Raw genomic sequence first — 21,625 nt, forward strand, 5'->3', positions numbered from 1 at the left:
TTAAGGCAGGGCCAGGGTCGAGAATCACTAAGACAGACACAGAATAAGGGACTGGAGTGAAGCAAGTTGAGTGCATTGCACTCTGGGGCCTCATAAGGTAGAAGGCACAGTGGATATGCCCCTATACACTGTCCCTAGGTTATCTTATCCATGCTTATGGCCTCCAAGACCACCTGTATGTTGCTTTCTCTCTTGTTCCACACCTCAGCTGAGGTCAGAAAGCAAACTCATAATACCTAATACCATGCTCATCATCTGCCTGCAAGCTGTTTCCTCCTTCTGAATTTCTTACTGCATCTTTTAGAGAATGGCACCTCCAACTAACATATAGTTGGCAATCATTTCAGATTCTAACAAATTTCTCCTCCCTCACATCCAGTTGGTCCTGTCCATTTTAACTTGTCTCTCTCTGTGGCCTGACACGTTTCCTCCATGTCCCACTGCTGCTGCCTGAGTCCAACCCTCACCGACTACTTCAGGGTGTAGTGTAACAGCCTTTTAACTGGCTTCTCTGGTCTCAGCCCTACACTCAGCCATCCACTCTCTACACTGCTTCAGAAATCCGGTGACCACCACCTTGTCCTCAGGATAAAGTCTCAACACCAGCGTGTGTTATGTGTGGTCTGGCTCCTTGTCAGACCCTCCAATCTCATTTCTCAGTTTTTCCCCACTTGCCGCTAGAGTGTGAGCCATGCTCAGCTATTTAGAGTTCTCAGAATGAGCTGTTCTCGCTCAGACTTTATCTGCCAGGAATGTCTTTCTCTGTTCCTCCCAGTGCCCTTTTATTTATTTTTTTTCTGAATCATTTACACTTATCTTTCAAGGCTCAGCTTGTTGTGATTTCCTCCCAGAAGCCCTCCCTGATGCCCAAGACTGAGTTAAATGCCTTTCCATTGACTCCTGAACATTGGGATCATCTACAGCAGAGGTTCCCAGACAACTTGGGCACCTCTAGGGTTCCCAAGATCCTTTCAGCGGGCCCACAAGGTCAACTGTTTTCATATTAATACTAAAATGATGTTTGCCTTTTTCACTCTCATTCTGTGTATTATAGAGTTTTCCAGAGGCTATATGACATATGATATTTCAGTAGATTAAATGCAGAAGTAGAAATGGGGATCCAGCTGTCTTCTATCAAGCCAGAAGTTAACCAGATTTGCATACAGCTAACATTTTGAAAACAGTTATTTTTCATAAGTTATGTTAACATGCTTGTAATAGATTATTATTGTTATTTTAAGTGAATTAATAAATATTTTTAAAATTTCTGAAGTGAATATTTATCATTATAAACCCACAGAAACAAAAGCCTTTTGGGGCCCTTAATAATTCATAATAGTCTAAAGGAGTTCTAAAAGTTTGAGAACTGCTGATCTATGTTATCACACATATCACACTCTTTATTACTGTGCTCTGAATTCGGTAAGAGAGAAGTCTGTGTCATTTATGTGTGAGTTCCAGGCCCTAATACAGTTTCTGATACATAGTAAGCTCTCAATACTTTTTGAATTAAGAACCTAATATATACATGTGCATGTGTATGTACATACACTTGGAGTTTGAAAAAAAAAAGGCAATTTAGTCTTTACTTGACCTGGCCTAATGCTACCCAATTTAGATAGTATACACAATTAACTAAACCAATAGTACTCTGAAATTTTGTATTAGTTTTAAAAGCTCTATTTCTGTCCTTTTTTTTTTTTTTTTTTTTTTGAGCTCTAGGAATTTTATCCAAAAGATGTCTCTGAAAACTTTAAAATTCAAGCTCTATATTGAATACACAACCCCTGAGTTTTTCTGACTTGGCTACATACTGGGTGTGTGTTTTCAGTCAAGTACTTAATCTTGCTGAGCCTCAGTTTCCTCACCTGTAAAATGGGGAGCAATGAACTAGATGGGTCCTAAGGGTCTTCTGTAGACTTGTTTATGAAAACCTTTCTCCTTTCCAAGCACATGCATTTAGATAATACTATTTTCTGCCTTCTTGGATCTAATGACAGTGCAGTGGTTGAATTTCTATTCTTTACTGACTCACCAACCTGAAGTTCTTTGGATAGAAAGGTGGCAATTTTCTTCTTTTTAAAACTTTATTATTGATGTATATAAGTGACATACAACATTATATTAGTTTCAGGTGTATAATATAGTGATTCAGCCATTCTGTACATTACTGCTCAGTGCTCACCAAGATAAATATAGTCACCATTGTCGCCGTACGTTGTTACAATATTATTGACTGTATTCCCTGTGCTGTACTTTTTGTCTCCGTGACTTATTTTTTTTTAATTGAAGTATAGTTGACACACAATGTTACATTAGTTTCAGTTGTACAATATAGTGATTCAACCATTCTATACCTAATTACGCTGTGCTCACCACAAGTGTAACGCCCATCTTTCACCTTGCAATGCTATTACAATACTATTGACTATATTCCCTGTGCTGTACCTTTCATCCCTGCGACTTATTCATTCCACAACTGGAAGCCATAAATGGCATCGCCCACTCTCCTTCACCCATTTTGCCCATGCCCCCACCCCCTTCCCTCTGGCAACCACCAGTTTATTCTCCGTATTTATGCGTCTGTTTTTGCTTTGTTTTGCTTTTTTATTTTACATATGAGTGAAATCATATGGTATTTGTCTTTCTCTGTCTGACTTATTTCACTTAGCATAATGCCCTCAAGGTCCATCCATGTTGTCACAAATGGCAAGATCTCATTCTTTTTTATGGCTGAGGGCTATTCCTAAATACACGTATACATACCATATCTTCTTTAACTGTTCATCTATCAGTGAACACTTGGGTTGTTTCCCATCTTGACTATTGTAAATAATGCTGCAATAAACAAATAAACAGAGGTACATATATCTTTTTGAATTAGTGTTTTTGTTTTCTTTGGGTAAATACCCAGTAGTGGGGAATTACTGGATCATACGGTATTTCAAATTTTAATTTTTTGAGAGGAAACTTCATTCTGTTTCCCACAGTGGTTGCACCAATTTGCATTCCTACCAGAAGGGTTCCCTTTTCTCCACATCTTCACCAACACTTGTTATTCCTTGTCTTTTTGATACTAGCCATTCTGACTAGTGTGAAGTGGTATCTCATTGTGGTTTTGATTTGCATTTCTCTGATTAGTAATGTTGAGCATCTTTTCATGTCTCTTGACCACATGTATGTCTTCTTTGGGAAAATGTCTATTTAGGTCTTCTGCCCATTTTTAAATCAGATTGTTTGGTTTTTTGGTGTTGAGTTGTATAAATTCTTTATATATTTTGGATAGTAACCCTTTGTTGGATATATCATTTGAAGATTTCTTATGCCTTTCACTAAAGCTGGCTGTTTTCTTGTTCACTCATTATGATAAACTCTCCATGTGGAATTCTAATTTTTTCCTAAAAATAATAACTTTGTTATTACTAAAGAGCTATCTGTTCCCTAAAGAAAGTTGAGAATATTTAGATTAATAACAACTCAACAATCACAGGTAATCTTTTGAATAATCTTAGCATTTTATAAACACCCCTGTCTAGCCATATGTGTTCTTTTTCCAGATATTTGATTTGCAAGGAGGTCTTACTAATCAGGAAAGTATTTAGAGCTAATCTAAATACAGGATTATAACAGCATTTTCAGCTCCGTACTTCAGTGTCAAGGAGCAGCCCCTTTTTTGAGCAGCCTCAAAACTTTATGGACATGTCGGGAAATGTTTATTAAAAGTGATTAATTAGCTCCAGCTGATTAGGTCAGGGGAGACCGAAAGCTGTAGAACGAAGAGAGAAGGAGTGAACAGGAAGAGAGAAGAGGAGAGGAAGGGAGGCGAGCAAAAGAATGGGAAGAGGAGTGGAGACTGAGAGAAGGGAGGGACTAGGAGAAGAGGAAAGAGAAGAAAAAGACAAAAGAGAAACAGTGGTCAAGAAAGGAGGAGAAAAAAGGGGGACTGAAAAGAGAGAGCACAGAGTGTGGGGACTTGGCTCTGACGGGACTGGGTGAAGCTGGGCGGCACGGGCTGGAGTTCTCACGAAGGCTTGGGAAACAAGAATGCGCCACAGTGGATGTTACTGTCCTTTGTTTTTCTCTCTGGGAACCTCAAGGGAATAAGTCTGGTGAGAAAGACAGGTGACCTGATATGCTCATTCAGTGCCTCTGGAGGACTGGGGTACTTGAGGCAAGGTCTCCCTCAGAGTAAGTGAACAAAGCTTTGGGGCAGCGTGACTCCCTGGGAGGATCCCCAGCTCTAGTCCTGTGGAAGTGTTCACAGTTGTGTAAGTACTCGAGCTCGTCTGGACTTCAGTTTTCCCTTCTATAAAATAGACAGTGTGGGAATCTTGTAGCATAGTGTTGTTGTAAGAATTGAGTAAGTGCCTGGCACATAATAAGTGCTCCATAAATATTGACCTGTTATTTGTTCCAGTTTATTCCCAATTGTTTTATTCATTCCTTTTTTTTATTAGACTTTGATGATATGCATTTTGATCTTGTTTTGCCCTTAAATTTGTTGATTACTTCTTTTTATAAACCAATAGGGAGCAACTGAACCTAAACTCTGGATTTGTTGGAGAACCCTCTTTCCCATTGTGAGAATCAGGGATCTTTCTGGGCTTCTCTTTTCCCAGTTTAAACTACTGTCAACAGTATTCGAAGATGATGAATCAGCTCAATTTATCCTTTCTACATGATACTGAGTTCAGAATAGAACTTCCCACCTGGTCAGTTTCAGATAATACCATTCCATGCCTTTTTTTTTTTTTTTTTTGCTCTCTCTTTCCAACTGACAGCCTTTTATTTTTATTCTGGGATAATTTTATCAGGAATATTTTTATATTCTAAAGTCATCCCATTCAACCTTTAGAAAAGAAGCTTAAATATTTCATAAAACATTTCAGTTTTTCAGTTTTCTTGTGGCATCAGAGTTAAAACTGCCTTAAACCATTTCATTTTCTCTTCAATCTTTTTCCTAAAAGCACACACCATATCCTCCCTTCTGTCAATTACTTACACTGTGTTAGATTTTGTGGGTAGGAACATGGGTAAATGTGTGAGGTGGTAGAATCCAAAGCACCTCTTTTAAGTCCTTGGCCTTTTATCTTGAGCCTCTGGGTCTTGAGTGGCACATTAAGTACATAGATAGGTGGTTAGGAAAGGTAAATTGCATTTGACTACTCTTGTGTAAAAATCTAAATTAGGCATTTCATATAGGAACTATGTGTATATGGAAGACTAAATATATATGTTGGTAAATACACATATAAAATTTCAATGCATACTTTTGCTTCTAAATGGAGTTCTAATTTTTCCAGTTATCAGAGCCTAAATAAAGCTTCCTTGTGCATAGGGTAAGAGGATTGCGATAACTCGTTGGTAGCCATTGTTAATGTAAAGATCGGCTCCAAAGCCTGTGGCCTGTTTTGAAAAGTTAAGCCAGATTATTCTTAAACTTTTGGCTGTTAGTGGAGAAATGTGATCCCACTCAGACCTTCTGGTGGAATAAGGAGATACGGAAATCCCTGCTGGCCTGCAGGCTTAGGAGCTGCCGCCTCCGTGTTCCTTCATCTGATGACCTGAGACAGAAGTCACGTCTCCCTCCTCTGCATGCCCCTCTCACCTTGTGGCTGTGTGGGGACTTTTCTGATCCTTCTCGCCTGTGGCCTAGCACAGTGCTGTGTGCTTAGTGAATAATCAAAACTTTCAGAGTGAATGAGATAAAAGATCAAATTGGAGCTTGTTAATTAGGAATGATTTTTAAGAATCATTTATCAAGGGGCGCCTGGGTGGCTCAGCCAGGTAAGTGCCATCCAACTCTTGGTTTCAGCTCAGGTCGTGATGTCAGGGTCGTGGGCTCGAGCCCTGCGTCAGGCTCCATGCTCCGCGGGGAGTCTGATTCTCTCTTTCCCTCTCCCTCTGCTCCTCCCCTGACTTGCAGGTGCACACACACACTCTCTCTCTCTCTCAAATAAATGAATAAATAAAATCTTTAAAAAAAATCATTTATCAAGCCCTCATTTTACATCAGGCTTTAAAACATGTATTTTTCTTGAAATCCTCATGTAAACCCAAGATGGATATTACAGTCCCTATCTTACAGATGAAGAAAATGAGGTTCAGAGACATTAAGTAGCTCATTTGCTTTATGCTCTTAGTAAGAGGTGGATGGAGCCTGGAATCAAATTCAGTTTGTCGGGTTGTAGCAACTGTTCTCTTAATAATATCCATACTGGTTCATGATGGGAATGTTTTTTTTTTTTCTCTTTTATTATAACCTCTCCTGCCCCCCACAGTTAATCCTCATTTAAATGTTTTTCAACTTCTAATTTCTGCTAGGGACTTAGATAAATTGTTAAATCTGTAGGCCTTTCATGATTTCATGTGGTGCCAATGAGGCTGTCCGGATTCACATTCTTAGTCCACTACCTTCTAGCCATATGGTACTGAACGGGTCTCCTCAGCTCTCAGAGCCTCAGTCTGCTCACTTGTAAAACAGGTCAATACTACCTACCTCACATGAAGTTAGGTATGAAGCTCAGATGATCTATTGTATATAAAATACTTTTAAAAGGTCCTGGCACAGAGTGAGTGCAGTTTGAGGATTACGTGTTGTTTCAGCCAGCATTGTTCAGATGAGATCATTCAGTGAATCTTTGAATCTTGGAATACTAAGAAAGGGGAGAACACATTTTAATAAAGGTTTAAAAGATTCAACAGCAGAGGCTGAACAATTTTTCCATAAATATAGTGAACATAGTTCACTTTTTCGATGCCCTTCAGTAGGTCCGTGTCTGAAGGCAGCTAATTTGATCTAGATGAGGTCAGACATCATGCTTGATTTCTTTGTCCACTGAGAAATAAGAATCCTTCTGAGGGTGTACACACACACACACACACACACACACACACACACACACACACATTCTAACAACAAAAAGAAATTAGCAGTTGAGGTCCTTGGCTGAACTCCTGAGAACCAAGGGTCATCTTCTCTGTGATTAAGCTGAGTCACATTCATCTGTAATTGAGGCACTGCTAGAATTGGCTAATTCCTGCATGTAACTTCTTTACATTTTGGATTGAAATTTTCCATGAATTACAAGTGAAGTTTACAGTGATTTTTGCTTGAAAAAAAAAAAAAAAAGTGTGTGTTCCTTGTTAAGCATCTGGCCTTGTCAAAGATCTCCTTTCAGAAAAATGAACACAAAATAGTGAAGGGGAAGGACTGAGAGCTTAGAGAATTTTGCCTCAGTGCCAAGACTGTAGGGCTGGGAAGAATTGTTGCTTCTCTTTCATCTGGGTCTGATGGCATGTCTCTGAGAATACTATTTCTAGAGGTCAGTGTGGTGCACTGAGAGAAACTGACTGTGGGGTGAGATGTGGGTTCGGGCCCCAACTCCTCACTCACTTTCTTTGACCCTCAGTTTCCTCATCTGTACAATGACCAGAATCAGCACCATTACACACACTTGTGACAACATGGCATCTACTTCCTGTTGTAGACGTCCCCATTTACCCTCTTAGAGAAATAGGTTTCGTTTTCAGTGTAGTCTAAAAATCATGGAATCCTATACAAAATGACCCCCTAGGCTTTCAACACTGTCAGGCAGAGACCATGTCCCATTTCCTACTGTAATGCTGGCTTCTGGTCCCATCCCTGACACAGGGAAGGCACGCCCTTCTTAGTCCTGCTCCACACGACAGCCTTGCTGGAGGAGGGCAACCTCCAGTTTGTGTTTAACTAAACCAGGTTTGTTGTAGAGAGAAATAGGTGGGAAAATAAAAGAAGTAACGGGCATTCTTAACCTGTCATGAGAGGGTAGCTATTTGCAAGACTCAGGGGTAAATTTTCCTTGTGCATAGAATCTTCAAATATATGTTAACCAGGTGAGGGCTCTAGCAAATCATTTTTTACAAACCTGAAAGTGTGCATTTGCATGCACTTGGACTGTGCTGCTTAGTCTTTAAAGAGATTGATGCTTTAGAAAGTTTAAAAATAAGATTTATTTATTTATTTATTTATTTTGATGTAGTGTTCCATAATTCATTGTTTGCATATAACACCCAGTGCTCCATTCAGTACGTGCCCTCTTTAATACCCATCACCAGGCTAACCCATCCCCCCACCTCCCTCCCCTCTAGAACTCTGTTTGTTTCTCAGAGTCCATAGTCTCTCATGGTTCGTCTCCCCTTCTGATTTCCCCCCTTCATTTTTCCCTTCCTGCTATCTTTTTCTTTTTTTTTTTTAACATATAATGTATTATTTGTTTCAGAGGTACAGATCTGTGAATCAACAGTCTTGCACAATTCACAGCACTCACCATAGCACATATCCTCCCCGATGTCTATCACCCAGCCACCCCATCCCTCCCACCCCCCACCACTCCAGCAACACTCAGTTTGTTTCCTGAGATTAAGAATTCCTCATATCAGTGAGGTCATATGATACATGTCTTTCTCTGATTGACAAAAGTAAGATTTTTAAAAAGCACTTCATTAAGGAATTTTTAAAATGCAAATGATTTGAAAGTGGGAAGTGTGCCCTCAGTGGGTGGTAACAAGGCTGCCTGGGCAGTTCTCCCTCACACGTTGGATGGCCAGGGTTTCTTCTGGGTGTCTAATCCTGGCTTGGCTCTAGTGAAGAGTTTGCAGACTCTCAAAACATGTGTCAGATATGAATATGTCAGGGACCCATCCTGAAGGATACAATTAAACGGGTGGCCTGGGGGGACAGGGGCCTGTGGACTGAGTCCCACTCAGTGTGCCCCTGGAGAGCTTGGCGGGAGGCAGAGAAGGGTAATGGAAGAAGGGGCGGAAAGGGACAGCCAGAAAACTGGTGATCGAAAAATGACAGGAGAGAGACTAAGCAGGTAAGATCCTTCGGCAGGAGTTTGAGCAGTGAAGGCTGGAATGCGGCCTTTCAGATGTGCAGTTCAGTCCGTAGTGGTGAGTTGAACATGCACAAAGTGTGCTTTTATGTCGTGCGATGGCAGCAGTGGATTGTGTCATGAAGGAAATCTGAGTTTTATAGTCATCTTGGAATCTCAACGTAAGTAAGTGTAAACCCAAAATATTAGAGAAACAAATGCAGATGGGTCAAATACTAAAAATAAGAACAAATTTGGATACAGACAGAATTCTGATGCAGGCAAAATACATTTCACAGAAAAATCCAGGAGAATATTCCAAATCTTTTATTGATTGTCAAAAGTTTTCGACCATTAAAATTACTTGAATTGCGTAGGCCAGTGCTGAGACATGCTTTATGTTCTGCTGAAATTTTTGCTGCAGTGATATTTTTCTTTTTATTCCCAACAATGCCCAGCAGTATGCTTTGCACAGAGTAGGCACCTAATAAATATTGGTTAAAAAAGTGAATGAGTGCCCAGTATTTGTTATGCTAGGTCTTGACCTGTATCTTAAAATAAATAAAATTTTGTGTTTTTCCCCATTTTCCCATGTTGTTATGTATGTCACCTCATTTTCCTTCATTCACACCACAAGGGCTCTTGCAGAGTTTCTAAAAATTAGCATCAAATATTGGTTGTATGCGTCTAAATGTGAGTTCTCCTGCACGTTGCATGGTTCAGTATATTGAGTGGCACTTAGTTGGTCTTCGTAAGGAGAGTATCTCCTGATACGGGGCTAGTACACTGTCCACGACACAGAACGCTGGTGCCAGTCCACACATCAAGGGACCGGGAAAAGTGGAGAAACAACAGGTGACAAAAGTGTCAAGAATTGGATGGACTCCAGGGTCATTTGCCTTTATGATTTCTCTCTATATTTTTGTGGCTACACATGTGAACAGGAGGGGAGGTGGAAAGCTAAGAGCTCCCTAAGAGGGAGGTGTGTTTAGCTTTTTATTATAAGATTACAAGGATTTTCCAGGTTTCTATTGTGATGCATGAAACTTTTTAGCACTGGCAAGAAAAGAGTTGAGAAAAGGTGCAACAAATAAAAATGGGTGAGGTAGGGATATAATTCAGAGGAGACCCAGAGGGAAGCCTTGACTGGACCTCTGTTTCCTCTGTGTCAGACAGCCTTGGTTTTGATGTCCGGCTAGGCTATGCAGAGAGATCATCCAGAAAGGTTCACCTGGGTCCCATGAGTTTGCCTAATCTGCATCTCATGGATTTCAGCTAACTCTGTAATCATGGTTCCATTAGGAAGGCTGTCACACATTGTTTAATACTGTTTGGCTGAGACTAACCTTTTGTTATGAGGTATCCATGCAATCACATTGTTTTGTTTACTTGTTTTTTGGAGGAAGAGAAGATAATAAATAGTATATAACTGGTTATATTTCAGACATCTTTTACTATTTGTCTTCTTGGATTTAATCAGTAGTCTCCAAAATAATTTACTTCCTGACTTAATTTTCTCCTCAAACCAATTTACAGATAAAAACCACTGAAGTCCAAATTCAATAGTAAATACTATTTAATAATGTAAAATACCATTTCATCTCACAATTATCAACCATCTAGACTCTGATATTCTGATGAGGTTCTGTAGATGATATTTCTGTAAGTCCATTTGGCCAACAAAGAATATCTTAATTTTTCACTGAATTTAATTATGAGAGAATCAAGAATTAGGACTTCAGTTCTAACACACTCTACCCTTGTTTCTGCTCACAGATTTACTGTACACATCTGTAGGGATCTATGGTAAACCTCGAGTCAGATAAGAATTTCTTAAGTATTCTGAGTCGTGGGCAGTCTTCCAGAAAGAGGGACTTGGGGAGTGATGTTTTAAACAGGTGGGAGGCTTGACTGAAAAAAGTGAAACTGACATAACATCTGTGTTAAAAGACTCAAGTATTTGGGAGGAAATGAAAAACAAAGCAACTCTAAGATTTATGGAAATGCAGAAAAGGAGAAAGAGCGGACAAACCAATACCCTAAATATATGAGAAAGGGCAAAAAGAATTACTTGGCATGGATCCCTAGCATTTAGAACAAAATACAATATGAGAAAATTAGAGAAAAGCGTGATTTGGGAGGATCATCGGAAAAATGCATTTGGTAGGGAACTGTGTCGTGTGAAATTCATGAAACCATCCCTGTTGGGTATGTTTTTCACCTCACGTGGAAGAAACACTTCTGAGTGATGACTAAAGGAAACTCAGTGATGTCATTAGCTTGGGGTTGGAGGCTAGGACTTGAGGCATGTTAAACTACCTCCTGGTTCCCAGACAAGCCATTTGCAAATGCATAGGCCTTAGCTTCTAATTAAGATGACCCTAACTTGATATTTCTTATTGGCTATACCAAAACAACCTGATTAGGGTAGGTTTTCAAAAGGATGGGTGTGATTATCCTCTGATCTTGGCACAATAGGGATAAAATAGGGAAAGCTTTGGGTAACATTTAGCAACATGTGAAAATAGAGGATACTCTACCAGGTGGGATGATTGGCTGAGCTCCACATGGGTCGGCGACATCCCAGAGCGTGGTGGGACAGTCTGATGGACTCCGTGGGCCTCCATGCCCACATCTCTGCTCTATCTCCCTTTGACAGACAGGAATGTGTTTCTGAGTGTTATTTGTCTGCCTTTCTCTTTACCACCCTTCTCAGTCCCATTTTCTCTTTTTTTAAATAATCATTTTGAGGCCAATCAACTGTGGGGATTAAAGGGTTATAAATCTTAAACTATTATTTAGGAGAAAACTTAGTAACAGAAGCCTAGCTTCTGAGAAGCACGATAAAGAAAATGAATTTTCACCTATTCTCAATTCGGTCTCAGGATATCCTCAGTTAAGCATTAAAAATATTAATCAAAATTAATCAAAAGGCAAATCTGAAGAACGGGTTAAGTGTAATAGGGAAATAGCATCCCAAGCCATTTCAGCGAGTACAAATGTAGAAGCCGGTCCTTGCTCCTTTTGACCTCCAGGTGGTGCTGTTTACCTAGACGTGGAAATCAAGCGCCCAGCCCCATTTCTTTCCTTTAGGTTCATAGCTGGGCTTTCATTTTTTTCAAAATATTTTCCGTTTCTACAGATGTGTTCTTTTAAATGGTCAATAAATTTTTATAACCACTATTTGAAAAATTGCAAGATTATTGTTATTTGTGCTTCCTAGCCAAGAATATTTCTTTATGTGCGGGACACACCCAGAGTCAGGTGTTTACATTTTTGTTCATTGATCCCACCTCGTCTGCTGTTCCTTGCTTCTTAGAACCTAGGCTCAGCCACAGACAGTTGGGCTGTCAGTAGAACTCATCCAAATCCCTTTAAACACTTATGTGATTTAAAAATAGATTTGTAGTTCAGTTAAGGCAACTCAACTCCATTGGCTTCTGAGTAAAGAACACCATCTTTATGGGAATGCTTTTATCCCCCAAAGCCAGGGAGTGCTCCTCACAGGCCTGACCTGATTTTTTGGTGAGGGGGCACTTGTCAGACACCAGAAGTGTTTTGATGATCAGAGGACACCTTTATAAAGACACCCGACAATCCAAATTCTTCAGAAAAAAATGTTCCTAGGGAAAAACTGAGAGGGAGTCATGCACAATGTCTTTCCATTTTGATAGATTTCAGTGTCAGGAACAGTGGAAATTCCATTCCACAGTGTGGAACTAGAATGGGAAGGCAGTGATATCAATTTTATCCTCCATGAGGTTTGGAATTTTTCAGATTGGCTTTAAAGAAATGATCAACTAACATGCTTTTCTTGTCCTTTATCCCCCCTTCTCTTTTCTGTCACAAAGGGGTTTGTAAACAAGCTGGATGAATTCATTCAGTGGTTAAATGAAGCCATGGAAACCACTGAGAATTGGACACCCCCTAAAGCAGAGACGGATGGCCTTAAGCTGTACCTGGAGACACACTTGGTAGGCAAGACTGTGTTACTTTTGCTGTTTGTAATGGAAGTATTTTAATGCACTGCTTGTTTGTTTATGGGGAATATCAATTTTATTTATCAGAAGTCATTATATGCTAATGAAACCAAGTTTTAATGGGGTAAACTGCAGAAGCTGAAAATTTACAGGCATTTCAAGTAATATACTATGAAATTTAAATCCTTCGTATTTCAAGCTATTTTTTTTCAAAACTTTTCCTAGAAAGGTAAGTAATTAACTTAAAAATACCTTAGAAATTTTGCTCGACTCTTGTTCTCTAAAACTATGATTGAAGGTTTTTCCTCTTCTGAAAGAACAAATAAACGAAAGAGATAATTTTGATGACCATTCTAAGCTTTCTAGAATTCTTGTAAAATTAATGAACCTCTCATTATCAAGAGGGTCTACATTATCTGTTCTACACTGGGTTATTTTAATAAAATATTTAAAACGATGATCTCCATCATTTTTGCTGCTATGTGATTTTTTCAGCATATAATTAATACAACTGTCATTACACTCGTCCCTGTGCACAGGGAAAACCATGGAGGGGAAGTGGAAAATACTTGGATGAATATGCTTCTGAATATGTTAGAAGCAAGAATTATAGACTGGGGGACATTTGATGAACCTCATGAGGTTTTTACTGAATGCTTCAAATGGCCGATATCAATTATGAAGGGGTGGAAACCAAGTAGTGGAGTGTGATAAAGCATGAAGAAAAAGCACGTTGTCATAGGAAATGAAAATTCAGGCTTTAAGGATCTCATCTTTATTCCTTTCACCGATAGCATAAAATTGACAAAGGCAATGAACACGAATCCTTGGGTACCCAACTGTGGGGTTGATTTTCTGCCCCTCTTACACACTCAGAATTTGGATTGAATAAACATTGTTTGGGAGTCCTACATGTGTGCAAATTCACAGGGTTCCTGACAGTTCCCTGTGATGTTAAATGAGAGAATGAGAGAGAGAGGGAGAAGACAGGGGAGAAGAGGGGAAGGAGAGCGAGGATGTGTTAGGCTTTTGGTGTTTGCGGTTTGCAGTATGTTTTATATCATTGCAAGTAAAACAGCCTCAAAATCCTATTGCTGCATGAAAATAGTTTTGTGGATGATAAAAGATGACAAAACTATGTGTAAGAGGATGAGTGTATTGCTTCCCTTTTTAGAGACCTGGGTTGATGGTGTGTAAAAATGCCAGTGACCCTAACCACCTCTCTTGTACATGGGTTTTTAAATATTGCCCTTGGTACTCAATTCCCTATTCAGTAGAGCCTTGATTTTTTTTTTTTAAAGAGGGCATTTCATAATAGGAAGATAAAGATATTCAGTGCTTTATAATGTAAATTGTATTAATTAGAATGTCAACTTTTCACTGGCATTGTTCTGACAGAAATTCTAATCTGTGTTTAAACAGGAGTATATGAACTTTATTTCACATTAAGTGTGCTGTCTTAATTTCTCCTGATTTAATATTTTATGGAAAATACACATTTAGTTTTCGAGGTCCCAGAGGGCATGAGGACATAAAGAGTGCCTTAACTCTAGGTTGTTTGTTGAAAGCCAGGCTAAGAGAGTATGAACCAGGGTCTCGCTTCTCTTTGGGAGTTGAGCAACGTGGCCTCTTTGTAAACAGTTGTACACTCGTCGTTCTCAAGTCCCTGTTACAGAGTTCCTTCCTTAGCATCCCTGTGTTGGCCTCTGCCTCATTCTAGCCCACCCTTATTCACTAGAACTTTCTGTGAGAATGGAATATTCAAGGTTGCACTGTCCAACATGGGAGCCACTCGCCACATGCATCTGCTGAGCACTTGAAATGTGGCTAAAGCAACTGAAGAAATGAATTTTTAATTCTAATTAACTTACATTTAAATGTAAATTGCCACATGTAGCCTGTGACTACTGTATTCTAGCCTTAATAAGTTGCCAAACTCTTTACAGCTGCCCATAATGAATTGCATGTACGTAAACCTGCCTCATAGTGACAGTCTCATCCAAAACGTGGACCCCACCATCCCCTTTGCTGTGAGTCTCTATGCTACATCCATAGCTAAGAGTCCTTCTTACAATGTTTATCTCTTAAAGAATAACCTTGTTGTTGCCTAATGATCAACACTTTCTTGAAATGAGTTTTCTCTATTATCATGTCTAATTGTATTGGTTGGAAGAGAGATAACATAGGAACATCTTTATCTCTGCTTTGCAAAGAGTGAGGTACTCTGCTCTCCAGACCTGCTCAGTGAATGTTAAGTTGCAATCACAACTTTGACTTCTGAAATTATGAATAATACTGGCTACCAGTTAGTGAAGATGTAGTGTGCATGGATCAGCAGTGATAGTTACGGACAATTACTGAGTCACTGCTGAGCTGCATCAGTGTCTGTTACTCTAGATATAGCCTGTGGTTTAAACGTCTCTCCAACAAACTGAGTTACTCTGTGTCTCTGAGGACAATGTCTACATTGTCCTCTTGATCGATACTGTCATTTATATTTTTTACTGTATTTCCTTACTGTGGTGCTGAGTTAATATTAAGTTATTCTTCTCAAAAGAAGGCAAAAGAATGTCTGCCTTCCCATAAAGAAAGTATACAACTAAGCCCAGAGATTTATATCCTTGAATTCAACTTGCAAGAGTCATTACTGCTCCTTACTGAGTGGGCAAGTGGTATGTACAAGATTATCCAGTATGCAGAGATGACTATATGAGTTTCTTTAAACACCTCTGTAGATTCTATAATTTAACATTAAATCAACAGACGTGCGAGCCCCCGAGTTCAGTGTCTTCCCTGGTTTAACAACGGGTTAGAAGAGTTGGCACCCTGTTATTGTAAAGAAAAACAAACATAAAAACAATAACAAAAGTTGTACATTTATATTTTGATACTTAATTCAATTATTTTCCATGACGGTAACCAAGGGTTTTTACCAACACAAATCAATTAAAGCTTCACAATACCTTTATGAGAGATACGAAGGAGCTTTATTTTAACTGTAAGAAATACTGTGAAATTGCAATGATACATCAATGATTTTCCATGATAATTAATCATCTGCTTGCAACCCGGCTGCTACTTTCAAAAATACAATTCCTGTCTTCCTAGAAAATGACATTCTCAGGAAAATGTCATTCTGGAAAGGTATTTTGTGAGTACTGAGCATCCCTCTTCTTTGAAAACCACTTTTAAAACAGTATTGTATACATATATTCTTGGACAGATTCCTTTTTTCCTCACCTCTGTCTACTTTTTTTCTTAAAACAGCTTTATTGGGGTATAATTGGCATACAATAAATTGTATATATTTAAAATATATACATCTACAAGTTTCGACAAATCGGCAAATGCATACACCCATAAAACCATCTTCACAGTCAAGATAGTGAATGTATCCATCACTTCCAAAGGCTTCCTCATGACTCTTTTGTAATTCTTTCCTCCCTTACCTCCTGGCCTTTCCCTAACCCTTAAGCAGTCACTGATGTGCTTTCTGTTACTATGAAGATTATTTTGTACTTTCTAGAATTTTACATAAATGGAGTCAAACAAAATTTGTCCTCTGTCTCTCTCTCTCTCTCTTTCATCTCCTCCCACCCCCCGGTTTCTTTCACCTATTTTGATGTTGCGTGTTTCAACTGCTTATTCATTTGGATTGCTGAGTAAGAGTCCATTGTACAGATTTATCACAATTTGTTTATCCTTTCACCTGTTGACGGACATTTAGGTTGTTTCTCTCATCACCTTTCTTAGTGGCTAAAGAAACAGAAGTCACCAAAAGCTACATTTGACTAGATGCATCATAAATAGAAGCATCATAAATAGTTCTGGGCAGACTATTTAGCTGTTTTCCTTTATGAGAATTCATAATATCTTCAGAGTGAGAGTACTTATGAGTAAAGCAGCAGAGCAGGACAACAACTTCTCCCTCTAGAGATTTCATTCCACATCCATATTTGCTTCTGACAAGATAACTCTGATCTCCCAAGTAGTTTTTATGCATGCCTAACTCACCAAATGGGCGCCACATCATATAAAACCACTTGCAGGAAAACAAACCAGCAGGTTTGTTTTTTTTTACATCTATAGCCAATCAGCTATCTAGTAGGAGAAAGCAAAGTCTAGCTGACTCCAGACAGCTGTGCAAGCATTGGGAAGAAGAACTAAGCACAGGGGCCTGGCTTAAACTTGGGAGATAAATTTGCATAGGTAGTACCATGTCATATTGGGCAAACATTAACCAGTCACATAGAAATAGCGTTGGAGGAACAATAGTCTTAATTCAGTTTGATGAATGAGAAAACATGGGGAGAAATGGTGATGAGGAGTTCATGTGTATCAAGCACCTGTGGATGCCAGGCAATTATGTAGGTGCTAGGAATACATGATGAATGCGTTTGGCTTCTTTCTTCCAGGGATTTGCAATCTAAGGGAGATGACCATAGATTAAATGTAGTCCCCTATAGGGCCGTACATGATAAATGTAATATAATTTTGAGCAGTAAACTTCTTGTAGGATAAGCCAAGTACTGTTAGGAGCACAGAGAGAAGTTTCATTGGTTCTTCCTGAGAGTAAAGAAGGTTCAAAGAAATAATTGGATATAGACCTCGCAGGCCATATATAATTTTTTGGATAGAGAGGGGAGGAGGGGAGATGGGAGGAAATTTTATGGGCAGGTAAGGGAGATGTGGTGAGCCATCCGGTGTGGCTGAGACCAGGTTGGGGTCTTGCAGGTTGGGGCTGATGGTGAAGGAGATTGAATGTCTTTTTAATGGGTTGAAAATTTCTCTGGGAACAAAGGGATTCTCTGAGGGTTTGATTTTATTTTAAAACAGGAGAACGACACGAATCCACTGTAAATTCCATTGGGGTAGGGTCAGTTTGACATCGATTAACTGGATGAGGTCCATGGCTTAGAGAAAGAATAACTGTGAGCATAATGGAAAATGGATTTGAGTATAACATTTGAAAGATACGCTGGTACAGACAGCGTTATCTGTTTTTAAAGATGTGGTTGTTGCTGTTGTTGTTGTTGTTGACTCACGAATATATGGATGTTACACAAAATTCTAAAGGTAAATAAAGGAAGGTAGTAAAAAGGTAGAAACTCAAAAGTAAGCCTCCTACCTTTGTCCCCCCAGTTACTGATTCTCTTCCTCTGAGTCAACCAGTCTTCCTTGGTTCTTTATATTCTTTCAGTTATTCAAGGTATTTGAAAACAAATGCATATGTGTACTTAACTTTGTTCCCTTGACTTATGTTACCAATAATTCAAAATCAGTAAATGTAGAACTACTTTATCCTTTTGAATGGCTGCACAGTGTTCCATTTATGAATATGCCATAATTCACTTAACTAGTTCTTTCTTGATGAAAACTTAGGTTGTTTGCAGTCTTTTTAAAAATTATGAACAGTGCCTCAGTGAATATCCTTGGGTATTCATCATATTGCATCATTGTAAGCATATCCTTGGAGTAAATACCTTACATGTGAAATTTCTGGGTCAAAGGTTATACACATTTACAATTTTTATGTATTGCCAAATTGTCCTTGATAGCAGCTGTACCAGTTTATACTCAGCAGGGCATGAGAATGCCTCCATCTACACATCCTTGCTATGAAGTATGTTATCACATTGGTGATCTTTGTCCCTTTGATAGTTACAAATAACATCTCGTTGTAGGTTAGTTTGTATTTCTTGTATTTTAAGTGGAGTCGAGTACCTCTTCATATTTTTAGGAGTCATTTGTATTTCTTTTCTGAGAACTGTCTGCTCATATTCTTAGCCTATTTTTTCTGTTGGGTCATTGGCTTTTTGCTTCAAGATTTATGGGAGTTTTGTATATATTAAGGAAATGAGTCCCTGGTCTGTGATGTGAATAGAAAGTATGTTAAGAGGGGGATTCTGTTCCAAAAGAACATGGATATCTCAACAGTTTGAGGAACCCAGGGTTCAACAGACATCAAGGCCTGGCTGATAAGCAGGCAACAGATCTCTGCTTGTGTCAAAAGCATGTTCAGATTCTAGTCTAGAAAGACCAGTGTGTTCCAGGGAGCTCGCTTACCTAGGCATGGGTGGAACAAGCCTAAGATCAGGGAGGTTGTTGTTGAATGCATGGATGAAGTGATGTCTAACCATGAGAAAACTGGAGAGGATGTGGGTCAGGATTAGGTGGAAGGTAGGTAAGAACAGAGGAGAGTGGATAGATTAGCGAGAGGGGGATGGATCAGAGTTCTCTTTTTGATGTTCTCTCTTGAATGGTCAGAAACCTCATTGCCAATGTCTATTTCATCTTCCCTACTCTCCCCTTAGGCTACTAACCTCTTGGACAATAGCACAGCAAGGCCTGCCACCCCACAGCTGACACAGATCTGACTGAGATTTGAATGTATTGAAGAGTGTGAAAATTGGCAGAAAGCTTGTCTGTGTAGAGTGGGACTGAAGCTCTAGGGCCACCTGGGGGTATGTGGAACTAGGGAATGTGAACATCACAAGGAGTATTTACGTGGGAAAGAGGGGGCAGATGTTACAAAAGATGGGGGGCATGTGCTGAAGGTGAAGGAAACTTCATCTTTCATGCAGCTGCTGATATTATGGAACTAGTTAAAGGAAAACATTGTATTCACTGGAAAAAAATTAAAACCATATAAAAGAGGGTAAAAATAAAAGTGAAAAGTCTTACCATCCCTTTGATAACTTGCATAAATAGTTTGTTCTCTATCCTTTTGGACCTCTTTATGTAAAAGTGCATACATTTTAAGAATTTTTAAATGTTCAATGACTTGCTTTTTGTACCTAAAGATATCTCAGACATCCTTCTGTCAGTACATGAAGATCTACTACCTATTTTACTTTTAGCAGCTCCTTAATATTTTATTGTGTGGATGCACCACAATTTATGTAATCATTCCCATGATGATGGCCATTTAAACCATGTCCTTATTTATGCTTTTGCGAATAATACTGCAGTGAGCATTCAGGTGTTTTTTTTTTTTTTTTTTTAACATTAGTTGAAAGTCTCCTCCTTGTCTCATTAGTGTCTGTTGTTAGCAGCAGCTCAGGGCCCCCATGTAATGAAAGTCCATCATACTCTAGGGACGGCTTTTGCTACAGGTCTGGAAAAGTTAGTAGGGTCCATGTTTATGTGTGCACAGAGGTTGAGTATGTGTTTATAGGGGTAGCTTTTAAAGCCCACCTTCTAGAACTTCGTTGTTCTTTTTTGGATTGGTACCTGCAATTTGAGGGGGCTACCACAAGGTGGCAGAGAAGCACCTAAATCCTGCAGACAGTTCCCATAATCTTGGTACCCTTGAAGGGTTTGAAAATTTTTCCTTAATGTGTCATTACCCTAAGTACTTATAAAGATAGACTGGATTAAACTGGTAATGTTCCTGGCTAACAAAATCGCCATACAGATACTTTAATGCATTTATCACCTATATTTAGAACTTTGTGTTATATCGTATTTTTTATTAAATAGCTTTCATTTGTTTCATTAAAAAACAAAACAATATACTTCTCACAGAGTTTTTAGCCATACACGAAAATTTTCCCAAATACGCTCAGCTGGTTTTCTTTCGCTTGCCCTCCTATCTCCACCTCTGCTCCATTTTTCATTGCTTAAAGTTAAGAGATGATGGGCTTTCCTTTTTTCCGCTTCCCGGCGGCGCCCACCTCTCCCCAGCTACCTTTCTCTGCTGAGATGATAGGCAGCCCTGGCCCAAGAAGGCAGAGCTTCACAAGACCAGCGGCTGCCACAGGACTGCAGTGACTGTATCGCTCAGCTAATGGGAGGCAGTCGGTTAGACTTCAAAAGCCTGAGCTGTGTGAGTTTGGCCGCCACTTCCCTCAGCCATGCTGAGCAGGGCTGGTGGCCTCGTAGGAGCTTTGAAGTTCCATTTGCTTGTTCCCCTTGATTCCCATCAGCTTAAGGTGAATAGCTGAGAGTTTCATAGGGAGCAGCATTACTTCTCTTTGGGGGATTTAAAATACTCAACTCCCAGACTTGAGTTACTTCCTCTGGTGGCTGGGGAATGGAAAGCTCTGCGGGGCCTTCATCAGCATGCAAGCATTTTGATGTTGATGTATGGGGACGGGAGGCTCGTTTTGGCCATGTAGAAGTCCTGGACCCTGTTCCTTGGCTCCTGGAACTAATTCTGTACATCTAGGAGACAAATAGTATTGTCTTCCGTTTTCAGTTTAAAAGGATTCCTGAACCGTTCAAAGCACCTGGGAATATACTTTTGGCCTGACTCAGTTTGAGGACGTGAGCCGTGACACCCAGCAGTTCTCATCATTGTTTGAAAATTGAAAATTGCTAAACATTTTACCAATTTATTATTTTGTTTATTGCTGTTTGGGGGATGGAATGGTTGTTTTAAATTAGGGTGCCAGGGAAACACTGCATTTATTAAGCACTTCCTACTTAGGGCAGTGATAGGCTAAGTGCTGAAGAGAATGTTTGCAGACTGGCTTTGTACCATGAAACTTCCAGCACAGGCTGCAGGACCCTGTAGGGGCAGAAGCCAGTGCGTGACCTAACTCACCTGAGCCAGGGTGCTGTCACTTCCCGCCTCTCTTCCTGTGTAGACCCATGTGCGGATCCGACTTACCTACTGTGTCACATGGAATTTTGGAATCTTGAAGCAGTTCACTCAATATAAGTGGTATTAAGGTAAGAGTTTCAGGCTTGAAACAGATCTGACACAGAAAAGTGCCTGTTATGGCTACTGACGATTGTGGTGAAGATCAAATAAACACGTTGTAGGTGAGGATACTTGGTTCATTT

At 39.5% G+C, this 21,625-nt stretch overlaps 1 protein-coding gene across 3 annotated transcripts in view; it reads left to right on the forward strand.

Moving 5' to 3' along the window:
* AKAP6 (A-kinase anchoring protein 6) overlaps nt 1-21,625 on the forward strand; it is a 491,158-nt gene that overhangs the window by 239,678 nt on the left and 229,855 nt on the right. For all 3 annotated transcript variants that reach the window (XM_078053548.1, XM_078053547.1, XM_078053549.1), the window contains one exon: nt 12,707-12,829. In XM_078053548.1, the coding sequence (XP_077909674.1) occupies nt 12,707-12,829 (123 nt within the window). The remainder of the gene's footprint in view (nt 1-12,706; nt 12,830-21,625) is intronic.

This window comes from Halichoerus grypus, chromosome 8, assembly GCF_964656455.1.
Source record: "Halichoerus grypus chromosome 8, mHalGry1.hap1.1, whole genome shotgun sequence".
NCBI classification, from domain to species: domain Eukaryota; kingdom Metazoa; phylum Chordata; class Mammalia; order Carnivora; family Phocidae; genus Halichoerus; species Halichoerus grypus.